At 42.5% G+C, this 18,850-nt stretch overlaps 1 protein-coding gene and 1 long non-coding RNA gene across 5 annotated transcripts; one reads left to right on the top strand and one right to left on the bottom strand.

Moving 5' to 3' along the window:
* The first annotated feature begins 1,331 nt into the window (after positions 1 to 1,331).
* LOC102079119 (uncharacterized) lies at positions 1,332 to 2,755 on the top strand. Its single transcript, XR_266350.4, has 2 exons — positions 1,332 to 1,611; positions 1,908 to 2,755. It is a non-coding gene; the product is annotated as an uncharacterized LOC102079119 (long non-coding RNA).
* On the bottom strand, positions 2,221 to 18,850 carry pcdh12 (protocadherin 12). Of its 4 annotated transcripts, none has more exons than XM_003447639.5 (6): positions 18,704 to 18,850; positions 15,455 to 18,403; positions 11,276 to 11,367; positions 8,275 to 8,426; positions 3,960 to 4,124; positions 2,221 to 3,787 (listed from the first exon to the last, which is right to left on the bottom strand). In XM_003447639.5, exons 2-6 carry the CDS (start codon positions 18,305 to 18,307, stop codon positions 3,549 to 3,551), a joined length of 3,501 nt encoding a protein of 1,166 aa, XP_003447687.1. In that variant the 5' UTR covers positions 18,308 to 18,403; positions 18,704 to 18,850; the 3' UTR covers positions 2,221 to 3,548. The 4 variants fall into 4 exon arrangements, with proteins under 4 accessions (XP_003447687.1, XP_019218954.1, XP_005453288.1 ...); XM_019363409.2 differs by having other exon boundaries at positions 11,276 to 11,364; XM_005453231.4 differs by having other exon boundaries at positions 15,461 to 18,403.

Below are 18,850 nucleotides of genomic sequence, written 5' to 3'. Positions count from 1 at the left end.
GATCATTAGAATTAAAGAATGGATAGAAATAATTTACATATTAATGTGCAGATATGTGTACATCCAGCATTTCTTTCTTTCTTTTTGCAGCTTATTTCTTAGAAATGTTTTCTGCAATTTATTTACTTTTTGGAGGAAGGCAAAAAATCACACTGACGATGTAGAAGTCTCAAAAACTCACAAAAATTCATATAACAAATATAATATTTTAGCCATTAACGGGTTGCAAAAAAAATGTGTCTGTTTGCTGTCACTGTCTACATACAAAATATTCACACTTACAAATGTTCTCACTGAAGCTGCACTCTCAGTTGGTCATCAAGCATCTGCAGAAGGAAATAAACTTATTTTTAGGAATAAAACTTACCTTCTGTGAGCTGGATGAAATGTCTTACAGTGGTACCATCAGCAGGCTGATCCTGGGCTCAGATGTTCACAGGGTCCTTCTCCGTGAAGTCTACATGTTTCCCTGTGCTTGTGTGGAACTTCCGGTTTATCCTGGTTTAATGCGTTCTTATGTTTCCTAATTGGACAGCTGAATGTGTCCAAACTATCAGGTTTGGCTCCATCAGTGTAAGATGGTGTGCTCGTCATTCAACGGAAAGGCCAGGAACAACATCGGCACTGATGGTAACACAGATGCTTACCTACTATAAAAAGCAACAGACGTTCATAATCACTGATGTGTTGGGATATTTTGGGGGTTTGTTCAGTGATTATGCAAGTTACACTGTCGACTTTGCTGTAGAGAACTTTAATAATATGAACGTTCAGAGGCATCATAAATATTCAATGTTTGCAAAATGCAGCAGCTGGCACACAGAGAGCAGTAAATCAGCAATAAGCTAATGAAATTAGCAGTGTATTTGCAAAACTACTAAAGAAAGAATCCGAACTGAGACACAGGAAATACTTTGAATGCTAAGTTGAATTCCTCATGGAGGTTTATGATTAAATCGCTGACAGGAACAAGAACAAGTCAAACAGCTCCAAGCAGACTTTAAATCAGGATTCTGCTGCTTGCTGTTCAGTTTGGGATCATTATTTATCTCTCACTGCATCAAAGCTGTTTATTCTGTCAACAGATTGATTCATTTTAGTTTATGTTTTAAACTTTTTATTCTTTTGTGTTCTTCTGCGTGACAATGTACAGGCCTGTAACTGGCTGACGGTGAACTTTCAGTGTGTGAGTGTTACTTGGTGAAGCAGGACTGTGCTGAAGCATTAGTCTGTGTTGGTTGTTTTTTCACTGACCCTGCTGATCTCAGACCAGGTGCTTCCACCTGCCCCACTTTCCCACTAATTGCATCAGCTGATTCCTCCAGCCTCACCTGCAGCTGCTTCACTTTTCAGCTGCCCCATAAATATAAACTTTACACGTGACCTCGAGGTTGCACATATAGATCTTGATGAGTGTGCATACGGGGCACTTTCAGTGTGAAGGTATGTTGCTGCAGTGAGCTGTGAAACAGTGAATCTGACAGGCTTTGGCACATTTCCTTCTGTTTGGATGTGAAGAGTCATAAAATCAGGACTGATGTTTCTGCAGACCCCTGCGTGTTAAAAATCGCTAGGAACAAGGAATTGACTGCAGTGCTTAACTGCGTAATGGTGAGCTCAGCTCCCTCCCTGTAAGCCTGAGATCTGTGGACTCGGTGTTCTCTGTCACTCGTCTTTTTAAACTTCCGTTACTTTTTCTGCATTTCTTGCTGTCGTCTCGCTTTGTCAGGACTAATCGCAGCATAGAGTTTGTGATGCTGTCTCTGTACCAACACAACAGCCTCCTTCAACCTTGTCCCTGCTCTCCTGACCTTTGACCTTTCTGACATCACTGGTCTGGCCTTGAATTTATTTTTAATGCATGAACACTGGTTTGATCAGAAAATCCTTTCTGTTGCTTTCTGCAGGGGGAGCTGGCGATCACACAGTGCAACTGTTTCATTGAGGCTGCAGAGGGCGCTCTGCACAAAGAAAACATCTGAACAATTCAAGTCCACACTGACTGTTTGTGTGGTGCCTTTAGTGTGCACCGTTAATAATCATCGTCTTGAATAAAGAATGAACACTAAGATGAAAAAGGCAAATCTGCTTAATGGGAGCAGATGTTTGAACAGCTGGATGAGTGTAAACAATTGTGCAAAGGAACAACCTGAAAATATACAAAGAACAGTGAAGCTCTTAAGTGCACATAGAGGTTGTGTTCATAAAGATCCACAAGTTTAAATATGATGCACATTTTATTGAAAAAGTTCATATTACAAAAAGTAAAACTATATACACAGTGCTGGCTGTTAAATGGATAAAATCTGCTACAAAGTGAGACAACTTTCAGAAGCGTTTTAAGCCAGAGGTTAAAGGACTGGAGCGGTTTGCTGGCTTACTTTGAGGAGGAAGTTCAGTCTGACATTCAGCGTGATGTTTAGTTCATTCTTGAGGAAAAACAAAAGGACAAAGCGACATTTCCTCCCAGTCACTGGCTCGCGTTCTGCCAGCCAAACCCTGAACAACAGCAGGGTTTATTAGGTCCTGACAGAAGGAGGTCATCAGGTTACTGCCTGTTCCGAGTTAAGAACAATGGAGACGCTGCAGTCTTCAGGTCCACTTTGGCTGTGTTTTCGCTGCACATATTTTAAAACCTGACATCACGACGCATGGGTGAATTTTTGAAAAAATCAGATACTGTAGCACCAGTTTAACAAAATCTGAGCTGATCTTCAGTCTGTGCATCTGTCTAAACCCTGACCCCAAGCACAAAGTCTATATTTTATCTTAAAAACTGCACATCAGCATGATGTTGTGTCCAATACTGCAGCCTGTAGAGGAAGAATGTGAAGTGGAATCTGGTGACTTTGAGAAAACATAAAGTCCTGAATCCATGTTCATTATAGGGAAGAGAGGACTGAGGCAAAGCTGCAGCCATATATGATTTCAAATGTTGGAGGCTGTGTCTTCCTGCTCCTCTTGTCTGTAGTTTAGTTTAGTGTTTAGCATCAGAGAGGTAGTGTATTTCCTGAGTTACATTTCCTAGTATTGTTTTCTTTTAACATCCTGGCAGCTCATTATAGTCGTACTGTACAGAACTGGGAACTAGAATCACGGAGGTTGTCCCACCATATGATGATTTCATTAAAACAAAAAATGTAATATTTATTTCATGTAATTTCTCTGGTCTGTGGTGATGCTTTGAACATGCTTATAGGATAAATGTATTTTACTCTGATTAACGTGTTGTCTTTGTGGTGCTGTCTTCAGTCTGGTTTGTAAAATGAATAAGCTCATTTCCAGCCAGTGTGAGATGGTTAAGTGCACAAACTAGTCAAGCAGAGGAAAGGGAAGAGTGCCGCTGGCTGAGGGGAGTGTGAGGGCTGAGTGTATGTTAATTAAATCCATCCCAGATCCACTGTGGTGTTATTTACTGTTGCACATGCCTGAATTATGTTTCTGTGACTGAATGCCTCTAAAATCCTCCACAAAAACAGACACCTGAAAAACACTGTCTGTTGCACAGTTGTCGGTCTGTTTCAGTCTTCAGTGAACAGATGTTACGGTTATTGACAAAGTCCTGAGGGTGCGGAAGGCCCGGATCTCGCAGAGTTTTTGGCTGCGTTGCCAGCGGCTCCACCGTCCAGGCCCAGAGAGCGACGGTACGCCGCCGACAGCCGGTACAGGACGTCGGGCCGAGGGCCGGGGTGGGCGTCGGCCTTCTGCGTCATCAGCATCTCGAACAGCGTGCTCACCTCAGACAGCAGAGCTCCGCCCAGTGAGCCGTCCTTCTCTGGGGTTTTACCTGAGGAGAACACAAAGAGTCAGAAACTCCAGATTTCTGTTCTACTGTTTTATAAATTGTGCTTCTGGTTCTTATCTTCAATAATAATCAACTATTATCTTTTCATTTTCAGAATGATATTTCAACTTGGGAAAAAAAAAAGAGTAAAAGTACATTTAAATGTAAAATTTACCAAACGTGGAGAAGGATGAAGATTCCAGGCAATCCCGAGGAAGGGTCTCACTTTCGGGGGATGGAGGGCCGTTGGGGACAAAGACGTTGTCATGGTAATTGCTGGTGAGTGGGAGGGAGAGTCTGGCCATCCAGGAAGGGTCACTGACCTCTGAGAAAACATCATCTGCAGAAAGAGAAGCGATAGTTCTGTCCTCACACCATCTCAGGTTATTTATAGTGTAATATTATAATATATCTCACAGGTGAGGGCAGTGTAGAGATGAAGGATGCACAAGAAGAAGGAAATGACACAGTGGGTTTATCTAGCGGCTATAAAGAAGTTTTTTTCTTCTTCCATCAGTTGCATCCTGCATGCTTGGATCGTATGCCGACGATCACGTCCACGCTGCCATAAAACTCCTCCTGGCCCTGCCGGCTGCCTGGCGGGCGAGTCGATGTCAGAGGCGTAAATGTCGGGTGTGTCTCGGAGCTCTAACCTTGGTTTATGTGTTTTCACTCAAACATTCAACATGATTACATGTCTGACTTCATTTATTCATCTACTGTAAATACGCTGTCTGCTGGACAGAGTGTAAGGGGAAAACACAGAGATATTCTCCTCATCCTGTTCCTCAACCTGACAACATCCTGTTGATGTCGTGCGCTTCCTGCTTGTGTTTTTGTCAGATGTTGTTGTAAAAACCTGATTTCACATCAGCACTAACAAAGTTTTTGTTGACCTAATTAACGTAAAACATAAAAGATCTTTACAACACAAACCTGGATGAGCTCAAGTACGAGCAGGATTGTGGAAAACGTTGGCAGAGTGACGGGATGAGCAGGTTTATTTTCTCATTAACAGCATCTGTCAGTGCACATCTGGAGACCTGCTATAGGAAGCTGCTCATTTGTCATATTCCTGATGTTGGATAATGTGCCAGTGAATTCAATAAGAACATGCATGTACTCCCGGACTGCATCTGCAGCCGTCGTGGACTAAAAAGCAGAAACTGTGAGATTCCGGCGGATCAGCCTGCGGACGAGCTGTGGTCTCTTTCATCTAACCGCAACCAGATGGAGGATTAAATGTACCACCACAAACACACACACACACACACACACACACACACACACACCAGTGCTTACATGCAGAATGGTAAAGACCGCCCCCAAATCACCCACCCACTGTCCACCCCCTTTCCTCTCTTTGTTTTAGGAGTATTTCACCGCAGAGCATCCAAACTCAAAATCCTCTGAATTACTAAATGTGTCGAGTTTCAGATCATCTTCCTGTTTATCCAAGTGTTCTGCCTGTAATTTGAATCCATCTTTATACTTTATTTAACCTGAACAACTCTTTCAGGGTTTCTCCTCCAATAGGAAGCTTTAGACACTGAGCTCTCGTCTAAAAACAGCGAGGCCTTCTAAGCCTGTATCTTCTTTACCTGTGAAACAGGAGTCAGCAGTGGAAGTAACAAGTCTCATAGAGACTCGTTTGTGTCCACGTACACAAAGAAAAAATTAGTTTTCTCCGTTTTACAGGGCAAAAAAGGCCGCAGGGGTCGATGGTTGAGATCAGAGACGTGCACGTCCCAGATTTTCACACTTCATCTGTATTTTTTTAAATATGTTATGAATTAAATATCCACTACTTGGATAGACTTGCTGCAGCTGAAACTAGTTTTATAACCAAAGTTATTCTCCCCTACTGGCGCTGAATGCATTACAAACACACAATATACTTCCTACTGTAATATCTTTCAATCTGTGCTGGATGTCATGAAGAATGTGCCAGTTTGTGTCAGTGAACACAAAAAACTGCAAATCAAAAAACTGTTTTTCACAACTGTTTTGTTTTTTGCTGTGAGCTCCATAAACTCACAACAAAGCTGGCCAGGATGCAAAAGCAGAGCGTGGTAAAATCCATGAACTCATAAACACCAAATACAAAGAAACCAAAGACTCAGGGGGCAAAGCAGCTGTTCTAACGGAGACAGAAAACAGAGTCAATTCACAAGAGAGGCAACAGTAACAAGGTGGGTGAAACATGAGAGACTCAAGGTGGAGAAACCAATCACCGGAGCAGGAAGCCAAGCAGTGCCTGGCTCATTAGTCATTATATCCTTTTTTTTTATAATAACCAGAAGGTGCTTTTAACCCCCAAACAGGAGATCCTAAAGGAACCAAAGGAAGCCAGTGTTTCCTTTAAACATGTTTTAATATTAATGGGAGGAAGAAGAAAATCTACCTGGCTTTAGACCAGGGGTCTGAAACTTCAATGAGGTGTGGGCCACTGTTGGTACTGTCATCTCATTGGAGGGACACTTTAGTGTTCAAGTAGTACAAAAACAAACAATTTTCAGAAATCTTTGTGGGTGTTTTCTTGTTTGTTTGTTTGTTTAATTTCAAATATTGTATAACAAGACAAAGTTGCAAACGTGAATGCAGATTTTAACTGACTGAAGCCTTTCATTGAACTACCAAATAAACACATTGGTCCTCTCTTTCTGTCCAAACGAGTGGCAGCACTTCTGCTATCATTCTGTTCGTATTTAACAAAATAAAAGTGCAGACATAAGTGTACACATTAGTTTTTGACTGTCTCGCTGAACTAACACAGCCAATCCCTCAGCATGTTTGTACTCTCTGCTCATGTTGCCTTCATATTCAATCATTTTGGGCTTTTTAAAGAACATATTTTAACATTGCAATCAGCAACAAACAAGTCACTCCAAGGGACAAATTCCATTATATTTCTTGATGTCAATATACAGGCCGCACCTAGCGGTGACGTGGGCTGCAATTGGCCCCCGGGCCACGAGTTTGAGACCCCTGCTATAGATAAACAAACATAAATTCTGTTCATCATTAGGTTATTTTACACTAAAACTGACGATCAAAGCTTTCCTTTTCATAGATATTTTCCTCTCAAAGTTACTGTCAGTGCTCAGAGTAGAAACTTTGATAAAGATTCTTTAGTTAAAGCACAGAAGCAGTAAGAGAACATGCTTATCTACCATGAGTGCAACCAGTAACTACAAAATACAAGACAAACCAACATAAACGCACAGCTTCTCTCCCCTCAGCAGCCATAACATCATCCTCAGATATGAACAAAGGGACGTGCATTTATGTGTGTGATTCATAAAGGTGCAGGTCAGGAAAAAGAGGAATGTGCTGCCCTGAAGCTTTCTTTAGAGCTGAGCTGTCTGCAGCACGGTGTGACTTACACTGATGATCGAGCCTGCGGGCTGAAAGGTGAGTCAAGCGCATACATAACTCAACAAACTCCCACTCGCTCTTTTGTTTCGCTCTCTCACTCTCGTCCTATCATAAAGTGACGCTCGTTCTTCCATCATCAGGCGGTAACCCCCTCTGCTCGCCTCCAGGCTGTGACCACCACAATGCCAGGAAGAAATTGTTTAACACACCTACTGTACACACTCAGACGCTGGATGAAGCGAGTGTTGGCTTTCATACCGCTGAGGAATTCCCAAGATGTTAGATAGACTTTGGACAATCGACATTTCTTATCCCTCAATCATGACTGCGTTTTCCAAACACGAAGTAATGAAACCAGCTGTTTGTTTACGGAGGAAACAACTGTCTCTTTACGGCAGAAGAATGTAAAAAAGAGTGTATCAGTATTCAATCTCAAAACACAGCAAGATGTCCTGAGTGGAGTGTGTGTGGGTGGATGTGGATGTAACTTGCCACTGTGTTATTTCCTGCTTTCATCCTGTTTTCTACAGTTGTCTTTGACTGTCCATTGTGAGTGATCAGTCTGCGTGCGCACTGTGGGGTTAAAGTTTGGCTGCTTTTGTCCGACAAATCAAAGAGCTTCACCGGGAGGTTCCAGCTAAACTCACCAGTTTAGTTTCAGTAGATCTTTAAATAGACTAACCATCAGTCAAACAAACCTGAACATCAAATAACCTTCACACAGAGTCAGGACACACTGTTTTATTTTATGGAGGAAGGATGCAAACAATGCTTACAGCTACTCACGCTAAACTAAAGAAATCAGCTAAAAAAGAACAAGAAAGACCTTTGTTGGTCAAAAAACCTGGAACCTGAGTTCATTACTAAAAATCCAAGTACTGAAGAGTTAAACATCATCATTTTACTGCAGTTGAGTCGGCGAGGGTTAGCTGGTTGCTTTTGTTTACACGTCTGTTCATTTAAGTGCTAAGTTGGAAATCTGATTAAGAGTTCTGATGATCCTTTTTCCATTCAGTGGTGATGATGATATCATTGATTTAAGATGGAATTTCACTTCCGATTTCCAAGAATTATTGCTAACCTCGGATGTCCATCAGATGTTGTGTGCTTACCAGGATTGTTGAGGAGGTTGCTGAGTCCTTCCTCCAGCTGTGGGTCTATCGGTGAGTCTCTTCCTGGTTCCCAGTCCACATCTCCAGCCTCGCTCTCGCCATGTCCACTGTCTTTGGTGCTCTGCCAGTCAGAACAGTCCTGACCTCCATACCTGCAGACAAACGTGAACTTGACTCACAAACTCTCCGTTCATGTATCTGTTTAACTTTGGGCAGTGTGTCTGTTTAAGCTGATAGTTTGAAGTCAGAGTTCTTGATAGAAACGTTTCAAATGAACTATTAAAGATATTTTTTTAAATCTAAAATTGCAATGGGAGCATTCACTTTATAAACAAGTAAACAAGTAGTTGGGTATGCAGTCCAAACTCCAAACAGAATCTGCCCAATTTTTTACCTTTTCTCTGGTTGGGTTGTTTATTTTTAAAATTAAAAACAAAACAATTCTTAATGCTTAATAAGAGCCAGAACATGAAATATAAACATATAAAATCTTTGGTGATGAGTCTATAAATTAGGGATGAATTGAAGTGCCCAGCTCGCAGTAACAGTGAGGCTCATGGTGAGTTGGCAGGAGCACGGCCATGCAAGGCTTAAAAACAAACATCCAATTCAGCCCTCAAACTCAGTGAGAGGCATTGCAAACATAATGTGGTTAAAACACTTTAAAGCCGGCAGCACTGTTTTATATCAGTTACAGTCTGACTGCTAATTAAAGTCACATCCAAGCAGCACTGCTCTGCTTTGAGTCCACATGATGTTTGGATGCAAACTATAATGTGATATTTAGGATTCCCATATGTCAGTATCATTTCCTAAATGTTGCCAATACAAAGTTTGACCTTATTTGACCTTGAGGAAAAGCTCAGAGGTCAGTGTGACGTGATATTTAGAATTCCTATATGTCATTCCTTATATGGCCATAGCTCTATATAGCATTACTCTCAGTCTGACCATCAGATCAATCTATGTGATGGAGAGGTCAGAGGTCAAATGTGACATTATGATATAAATCTGCACTTTCTGTTTGTTGACGTCACACAGCACACTTGTAAGAATCATGGTTAAGTTCTAAGACATTCTTTTCCCACCAATAAATCATGAAGTTGACCTTGAGGTGGATGGATGTCAAATCTTAATGATTGTTAAGGTGACCTCACTCTACAGCCCTACAGAGTTGATCAAAATTCACTCAAAACTTTTTCAGCTATTGTGTTTACGACACGCTAACGCTACAAAACACAGAACCTGCTCAGTGGCAGTGAAATCAGAAATCTTTGGCAGACAAATGGACAAGTTTGAAAATGTTGCTGCGTGTTAGAATGAGTTTTTGATATCCAGTTCAAAACATATATTCATTTAAACACGGTGAGTCACAGGAGACAGAACTCCAGAGTACAGCTGAGGTCTGATGTTTTTAAGGGTTTTAAAAAGATGATAAAATTCCTGAGGTTTCAGGTGACAAGTCCTTTGGTAAGCACACCTCATCAGAGCAGCAGGCTCGGGCAGGAAGCAGCACATAGATAAAGGTGAGCTCACACACAGGAGTTATGCACACAGGTGTGTTTTGTGAGTGCGATGAAACAGTGTACCGTGTGTATCAAGGTGATGTCAGATCTTATCTGAGCGCCACAGTGATGCTGAAGTCCTGCTTCCTGTCAGAGCCTCTGAATCACTCTGCTGCAGCCTGCTCTGGCGCACATGCTGCGGGGTTATGAGACACTCTTCCTGCGACACTGACTTTGTGTCCTGTTTTTCTGTTGCTGTTATTTCAGTCACAGCAGGTCAGTCGGTCAGAAACACCAGGGAAGACATTTGTCAGCTGCAGCTTTCACGACTTTAAGCAAAAGCAAAAGTTCCAGCTGAACAGTGTGGCGTTACTCTCACTGCTATGAAGGCACAGACGCTGGAATAATGCACTAACCACATCGAGTCAGGAGCTGTCCAAATTCCCAAGTGCATTTTATTTATTTGAAAGCCAGGAGCGTCCCACACGGCAGCCACTTTGCTAGACAATGAAACACTAAACTGAGGTGAAAAACCTTCTTTAGTCTAAATCAGGTTGAAGAAATATATTTTCACTTTTCCCTCATTGAGAATATTTGAACACAGACCCTGCTTAATACGCATTTTGTTAGGCTACATACAAAGATCTGAATTCATCTTAAACTTTTCAAGTTAGATTTAGCTCAGGTGTTTGGTGCACAAAGTAGCGCAGCCATAAAATACTCAGCGTGGTGATCTCTAACCCTCACCACTGGGTTTCACTTAATAAATCCACAGAATAACCACACACGTGTTCGTACATGGATCAGATTGGTCATTATAACATATGTAGGTTCTTAAAATTGGTGGGACCCCCCCCCCTCATATTTCCCTCCACGCTGCAATCAGAAGAAGACTGCATCAGGGCGCGCAGCAGCGATCACAGTCTGAAGCCAGCAGCTATCTGGCTCTGAAACAAGCCTCTGATTAAAGGAAAAACGAGTTCTGGATCTACATCGGGATCTTTCCTTCAGGATATCAGTCTGTTTTGAAGTCAGTGTGCAAGTGCAGTTCCTATCAGGGCAGCAGGAAGAGACCCGTGGTGACCCGTGTTAGTGTCCGGCCACATTTTTAGCTAGAACAACAAATATTGAAGCCTGACTGAGTCTTATTTAGTTCTTTATGATAAAATGATGACCAAATAAACATGAATACCTCATTCGGTCTGACCGCTCTGTGTCACCTTAAAGAGTGGATTCTTCACTATCTTGTTTTCAGCTGATTGACCCTTTTTTTTTTTATCACACTTCAGCACTTCAGTTCATTCACATTTTTAAGGCTCTAGAAGTTTAAAAGCAGTTTAAATTCATATAGATACAGAATGTGAATGTATTTCTATTTGGAGCAAATTTTAAGTATAACATGTGGTTTTGTGCCAGATAGAAGCAGGTTTGTGACCTTGCTTTGATTTGCTGCATCTGTACTCCAGAGGAGGATGGAGAGGAGAAGTCAGACTGACCTGCCGTTGCGGTGAGAGTATTTGTTTCCACGGAAGTTTGGTCTGGGCTGCAGCTGACCCTGATGGAGGAGAGAGAGGAGCTGGGAGATCTGCTGTAAGGAGGAAAAGATGGAGGGAGAGGAGAGATGAAGGTGAGAAACAAGAGGAAAAAAAGGGTTAAAATTCACATTTTCAGACATCACTGAAACATTTCAGTTTATTCAGCTTCACCTGAGGTTCACCTGACAGCAAACCAGAATTACTCCTTCACAGTGAGTACTTCTACCAGAAGTCAGGCACTTACCTAATAATATTTTAATACACGCATGCTGCACACATATTTGTGCAGGGTCAGACATTACAGATATATATGTATACATATATATATATATATATATATATATATATATATATATATATATATATATATATATATATATATATATACATATACATATATATATATATATATACATACATATATCATAAACAGCTGGTGGGTTATTCATCAGGGCTTGTTTGGAAGAGCAGGGTGTAATTTGGTTTCTACGGGTAGATGAAACATGTTTGGAGGTGTAGAACCTCTAAACCTCTAAATCACCACCCAAGCAATAAAAAAGCAGTTTCATGGGCAGAAGTCAGCAGGCCAGTGCAGTTATTTTAATGTATTTTAATTTGCTAAAAAGCCATTTAATTGATTTTTTTTCACACGTGATGATCTCTCCCACTCTGCGTTTTCTTTATTTTCTTCCTGGTTTTGTGTAGGAGGCAGACAGAGTGGAGCCACTGAGCTGATTGCTACATAAGCTGGTTTTCATGCATTAAATCTCTTTCTGTCTGCTTTGGCTCACTCTGATTGATTTTTATTTCTTTCAAACATTCAAGCTCATCTGCAGTCACAGCCACACACAGCAAGTTTGTGGTTTATGGCACTCTTGAAGCTGTTTTTTGTTGCACATTTACTGACCACAGAGTTAAAAATCAGTGCCTAACGAGTGATAACAGACCCTCTTCACTGCAGGCATTTTGAACTGATTAACACTCACAGACCCACAACAGTGAACAAGCATCCACAGAGGATCTCCTGAGCTTTTTTCATGCTGAAAGGTCCACTGAATAATCTCACTCCTAAAGTGAAAACATTTTGTTTGGAAATCAAATCGATGTGATTCACAAATTTTCTACAGACTGTGATGATTCATGTCTAGCTTTTATGTCCAGCTGGACAAACGTTTCAAAGGTGAGTTGGTAACAGCTCTGCAACTGAGGGGAAAGGAACTTGTGCATGCGGGATTATTTAATAAGTCGCTGTATCTCCACATATGCAAAACATCACTTATTTTTATTTAGGTTCATTTTAAATGAAGAAGTAAAAGGTTTTCCTTTAGCTTTCAAGGTTGCAGCAGCTCATGTTTAAAGGCTTAAACTGAAGCTCCAGTGTTTTTACTCTTCAGTAGTTTATAAGTAAATGTATGAACAGCTGAACTTTGAAAGAAGTCAATAATAAATCAATGCAACTGCCTTGTTAAGGTGAGTGGGTCGAACAAAAACTGCTGGTCGGACAAAAAGTGCACGTGATACGAGCGACACTCGTGTAGGAAATGAATTCGTGCTCTTTGTGATTTTTGTTTTAGTGTTGCAGTGTGAGAACCGAGCGGCCGAGTCCGTCTCACTGCTCCGAGCTTTCTGCTGACAACTCTGTTATACAGCGGATACACATTGCACACCAGGGAGGAAGCACACACACATGCACAAGGTGAATAATGTGTGTGTGTGCGTGCATGCTAATTTATGACTTTGTTTTAGCCGTGACATTTGTGTGTTTTTTCACGTGCACTCTGCAACACTGACAGGAAATGGTCTCTACGTAAAAGCCTATTCTTCTCTGGCTGGTTTCCTTCCAGGACGAACTCCAAAGTATGCACAGTGATGAACGTGTGTGTGTGTGTGTGCGTGTGTGTGTGTGTGCGTGTGTGTGTGTGTGTGTGTGTGTGTGTGTGTGTGTGTGTGTGCGTGTGTGTGTGTGTGTGTGCGTGTGTATGCGTGTGTGTCTGTGTCTGTGTGTGGTGAGGTGGAGGAGAACAGTAAATCCCCCTCCTCCAAGGCGTCGAGCAGGCCTCTTCCTCTGTGACCTCAAGGTGGGAGAGAAATATCTGAAGTCCAAGGAGTGCCAACTGGGCCGGCTGGGAGGGTTAAGGAAAGGAACTGGGCAGAACCCAAAAAGGCCTCTTCCCGTTTCTAATGGGATTCACGTGAGGATGTCGGGCCCGGCCAAGGTCTTTGTTCTCTGTCTGCAGGGCGTTGGCAGCGACTTTTGCCCTCAATAATGCAGATCTGTTTTAACAGTGCAGCATTTCCACAGCTGAAAGTTAAATTCACCATGACTGTGACGCTTGTAAAGCATTTCTAAAATATAACCTGGCTTTTCTTTTTATCACCACCAATTGGTGGCATCCTCTCTACAAAATCAAATGAGGACAAATTAAATGAAGCTTTCAAAATGTGTTTGTAACGCCAAATACTGAAGAATTTATCCCCTTGTGGTCACATGAAGTGTTAAAATGACCCTCCACATTTTCTGAGTAACATTTTAAGCACATATAACTGGTGTTTATTTATAGAACCAATTATCATTGTTTGTCTATGTTCACTGATAGGTTCAAGGATCTGCTGAAAGTCAGTAAGTAAGCTGTAAAAATCCACTATATGCTATTCACTCAGCACCAAACAACAGACATAACAGGAAACAAAGCTAGTGGCGTATTTAGGAGCCAAGGAACCAGATATTTCCTTTGGGAGATGGTGAAGAAGGAATCCTGAAACTACCCACCATACAAAGGCCAGTCATCAGGAGAAAGAGTGAACAGTCTGGACTATTTTTCACTGGTGGATTTATGTTCAGTTGGTTCCAGGATCACAACCTAGAACATCACAGCATGAGATATGTTTTTTTTTTAAATAAGAAAAACTATTGCATGAAATAAATACTGTTTGTTGTGTTATTTTAGGCCTGCCCTGCTGTGCAGACAGACTCTCAGTAAGTTTTTTTATTTTTATTTTTTTTTAAGCCATTTGAAAGTGACAAAGCAGCGTGTTAGAGAAGTGTTAGCTTACACTACAAACACATGACAGCTTATTTTGGCCAGCCTTACACCCCCCTCACACACTCCTCTTCTGGCCCACGTCCTACAGAGCATGGAGCGGCCCTTCCTCCAATATGAATCTGATATGTGAGATTTAGTTTAAAAGTCTGTCGGGGTTTCTCGTGGGGGATTTTTGTCTGTGACACATGAGCACCTGAATAAATGTGCTACTTTTTGGTTTCAGAGTGATCCATCAGCGGGTTATTCTCCCCTACACTCACACATCTCGGCTGACTCCAGCCTTCAGGCAGTCTGAGTAAGTCATCATACAGAAGGCTGAAAAAGCACAAAGACTGCTGGGAAACTGTAAGGGAAGCTGCTCTGTGTATGTGTGCTGCTGTGTTGGTGGTGGTGGAGGTGTGGGGGGCTTTTAATCTCTACTCTCTAATGGACTTCACTTCAGATTAATCTCCAAGCCTCAAAGGAGAACACTTAATTACTCCAACGCTAACTGTAAGCACATGTTGAAATAAATGTGATCACACATTTTAGACCTAAGTAAATGGCATTTAGATGAGAGCCAGCAGCAGCACATTATCCTTAATGTTTAAGATATAGAAGAGAATGTAAATAAGAGCACATTAAAAAATCATCATGCAGATTTAGTGAAATCATTAACACCACCATAAATGGATAAATATGTCAATTCAACCTGCAGGAAAGTTGTGTTTTGGAACGAACGCGGCTTCTTGTAATGAGTTTCATTCTTGCAGCACAATTTAAATAGTTTTAATGTTTGAAATCAGTCATGTGTGACTTTATTTTACTTAGAGATCTCTCCACAAATGAGACCTTAATTCGTCTTTTTATGCAGGTTTAGTTGTATATACCGGTGAGTAAAGGCTTTAAAAGTGAAACAGTATTAAACACAAAACAGTTTACTTGATTAAAGACACCCAAACTTATTTTATTTTAAAAGACTTGAATTAATAAATACATTCAAGTGGCCAAAATTGTAGATTAATGCCACTGATCATTACCTTAGAGATAAGAAACAAACAACAATAAGATTAAGTCTTGTTAACTATTATGGAATAAGTAAAAGAAGAAAACTCACCTGCACCTCTGGAGAAGCTGAAGAAAGCTCAATGGAGTCTCCAAAAGCAGCCATGGAAAGACGGACCAGGTTTCGAAGGATCTGCCGGTGCTCTGCATCACGTGCTCCATGTCCATCCGAGGTCTTTGGCCTCCTGAGAGTTGCCACAGATGCCGATGAATATTGTGAAACTGTTTCCTCTCCTTCAGAGTTCTTCTGCCTCTTTAAGGTGCTGGAATGTGAGACTGAGGAAGAGGATGAAGTGTTTCTGGATTTGCGAAGAGTCCGGTATGATGTTGCTGGAGATGAAGGCAAGGTTCCATCAAGTTCAATGTTTCCAGGTTTCCTAAGTGTTCTGCAGTGATGGGTGTTGGGCTGAGTGACATCCTCTTCTAGATAGCCTTGGGAATGGAAGCTTGCGTTCATAACTGATGGCATTAAACTATAGTGACTCTCAATCTGCTGATCATCTGAGACTGGAGGTGGAGTTAGTGGCTGGGCCTCACCGTCATCCTCAGGGAGGTCTTCCTTTCGTCCCCGGATTACGGGAATTAATTGGATGTCAGATTTTCTGATGTTCTTCTGCGGGCGCCGAGGATGGCGGGTGTAGGTCGATTCAGCCTGTCTGCAGTTGTAAGCCCGGTTGTCCCTTTTCTCAGGGCGGCAAAATGTTGTCACCAAAGCGATGGCCAATAGAAGAAGCAGGCATGTAGCACCCAGGCAGATTGCCATCATCATAGTGAAGCTGAGCTGTCCACGGTTTCCAGGTGATGAGTTCTTTAGATGGTCCTTGAGGTTTATGAAAGTCACCTCCAGAGTTGCCTTAGTAGCCAACCTCGGAGTGCCCATGTCAGAAACAGTGATGTCCACCTTAAAGGTTTTCCCAATGAGCTCGGTAGCATTAGTGGTATTAACAAACAGCTGGCCTGAGGTGTTATTCAGCCAGAAGAGCTCAGACAGGTTTCCATCAGTAATGAGGTACTGGAGTTTCCCATTGAGTCCCGTGTCCTGGTCTTCTGCTTTGATTGTTGATGCAAGAAATCCAAGCCCCTCTCTGACTGAGTGATCAGTTGCCACATTGGTGGCTTCCTCTTTGATGGCATTCCCCATCTCTGTCACAATCTCACCTCTGTACGCATCAACAGGTACACTGAGAGATGCTACACCTTTTCTTGGTTTTGGCTCCTTGATGACCGGGAAGTTGTCATTTACATCTTCTATGTCAATGTGCACTCTAGCTGTGCTTGTGAGTGGTGGATGTCCATGATCAACGGCTTCCACAATGAAAGAGTAGTTCTTGAATGCCTCATAGTCTAAAGGTTGCTGGACACTTATGACACCAGTTTTGGGGTGAATTGAGAAAGGCTGTGTTTTAGCTTCCTCAGCAATGGAGTAGGAGACTTTTCCGCTGAGCTCCAGGTCCTCATCATGGGCTTCGACTTTGAGAATGTGGTAGCCTGTCATGTTGTTCTCCTTGAAGGAAGCTCTGTAGATGGGGGTCGAAAATACTGGGGCATTGTCATTCTCATCCAGAACATAGACAGGTAGGTGTTCGACACAAGAAAGTAGGGGGTTTCCGCTATCCCGGGCAAAGAGCGTGATATTATACTGCATAACCTTCTCACGATCCAGGGAGCCGCTGGTGACAATCATGTAGTCGTTGCCGTGCATCTTTTTAAGTCGGAAAGGGCCTGAGCCTTGTTGAATCTGTGCAGTCACATTTCCGTTTCTTCCTGAATCTGCATCAGAGACCGTCACCACGGCAAGGAGAGTATCCTCTGGAGCTCCTTCCAGCACAGTTATAACCTGCGAGCTGGCTGGGGTCCAGGTCAGGCGTATCCTTGGTGCATTATCATTAATATCTATGAGTTTAATGTGCAATCTGCAGTAAGAGGGGATCGCATTGGGCCCACGATCGCTGGCCTGTACAATTACTTCGTAAGAAGATTGGGCCTCGTAATCCAATGGTGCCCTGATACTCACTTCTCCCGTTTGTGGGTCCACATAGAAAAGCCTTTGAACTTCTGGATGCGTGTGCTTACTAAATGAGTACTCAACCTCCCCATTGGCTCCCTGGTCTGGATCAGTGGCCTTGAGCTTGATTACAGTAGTCCCGAGTGCTGTGTCCTCAGGTAATGACACAGTTGGATTGCTGTCCTCAAATGTGGGGCTGTTATCATTTGAGTCCTGAATACTAACACGGACTAATGTGCTCCCAGATCTGGGTGGGTTCCCTTTATCCCACGCCACGAGGGTAAGATCAAAGGAAGCCTGAATTTCCCTGTCTAATTCTTGGACAACCACCAGCTCTGCCTGTTTCGTCCCACCAGGACCAACTGTCACATCGAGATCAAAGTGCTGGTTGACAGACAGTGAGTAGTTCTGGAGACTGTTGGAACCTGCGTCAGGATCCACCGCCCAGTCCAACAGGATTCGCTTCCCAAGGCTAGCAGTTTCCGAGATCTCCACTTCTTGCAAAGTGTTGGGGAAGCTGGGACTGTGGTCATTTAAGTCCATTACTTTCACATGAACCCGCAGACACTTCACAGCACCTCGTTTCCTGTAGAGGACACTAAACGCCACCTCACACAGGTCAGTCCCTCGGCACAACTCCTCCCTGTCCAATCGGCCCTGGGTGGAGACAACCCCATCTCGAGTGGTGACAGAAAAAGGAAGGGCTTTTCCCTGCTCCACCACCTGGAAATCCTCCAGAGATCCGCCTTCGTCCCTCTGCCGCAGGTCATCCGCCAGACAGCCGACCCGGGTTCCCGCCGGCTGCTCCTCCGAAACCTGGTACTGAATAGTTGTTGATGAGCAATGTGAGGAGAGGGTCTTGGAGCAAAGACTCACAACCAGAAGCAGAGCGAGCAGCATGATGATATTAAGTAATAGTTAGCTGCTGTCTGAAAAAAGTGTTTTTTTCTGTGACAGACTAATTAAACAGGCATCGCTAAGAATCCATGCGCTGACCTGTAAAGAAACAAATAAGAGATACTTAAAAATTTAAAGTCTGTTAAGTGAAATTATTTTGTGACTCTCTCTGCTGTCAGATAAAATGATAAAATTCGCATTTCTCTCAAAATAAACTACCGCTTTTTTCCCAAACTAACCACCACGACCAAGTCAACAAAGTTAAGAAAAACTGATGGTTTTCAAACACAAATACCTAGAAAAAAACTCCAGCGTGGTTAGGATACAATTATAGAAGCCTACAATTAAGATATCATCCTCTCTTTTCTTCCCTCACGTCTGCCTGCTGTTGTTACTCACACATACAGCTGCTGGCGTCCAGCCTCTCACTTCATCCTCCTTGACTCTGTAAAGTTTGGCTCCAACTGAGAAAGCTTGGAAGTGGGTTTCCACATGCTAGCAGGGCACCAGCCAATCCAAGAGCAGGAGGAGGGTCATATGTAAATG

The sequence above is a fragment of the Oreochromis niloticus genome, linkage group LG2 (assembly GCF_001858045.2).
Source record: "Oreochromis niloticus isolate F11D_XX linkage group LG2, O_niloticus_UMD_NMBU, whole genome shotgun sequence".
Lineage (NCBI taxonomy): Eukaryota > Metazoa > Chordata > Actinopteri > Cichliformes > Cichlidae > Oreochromis > Oreochromis niloticus.
The sequence above is the reverse complement of the archived record's forward strand: the minus strand, read 5'-3'. Positions and strand labels throughout refer to the sequence as shown.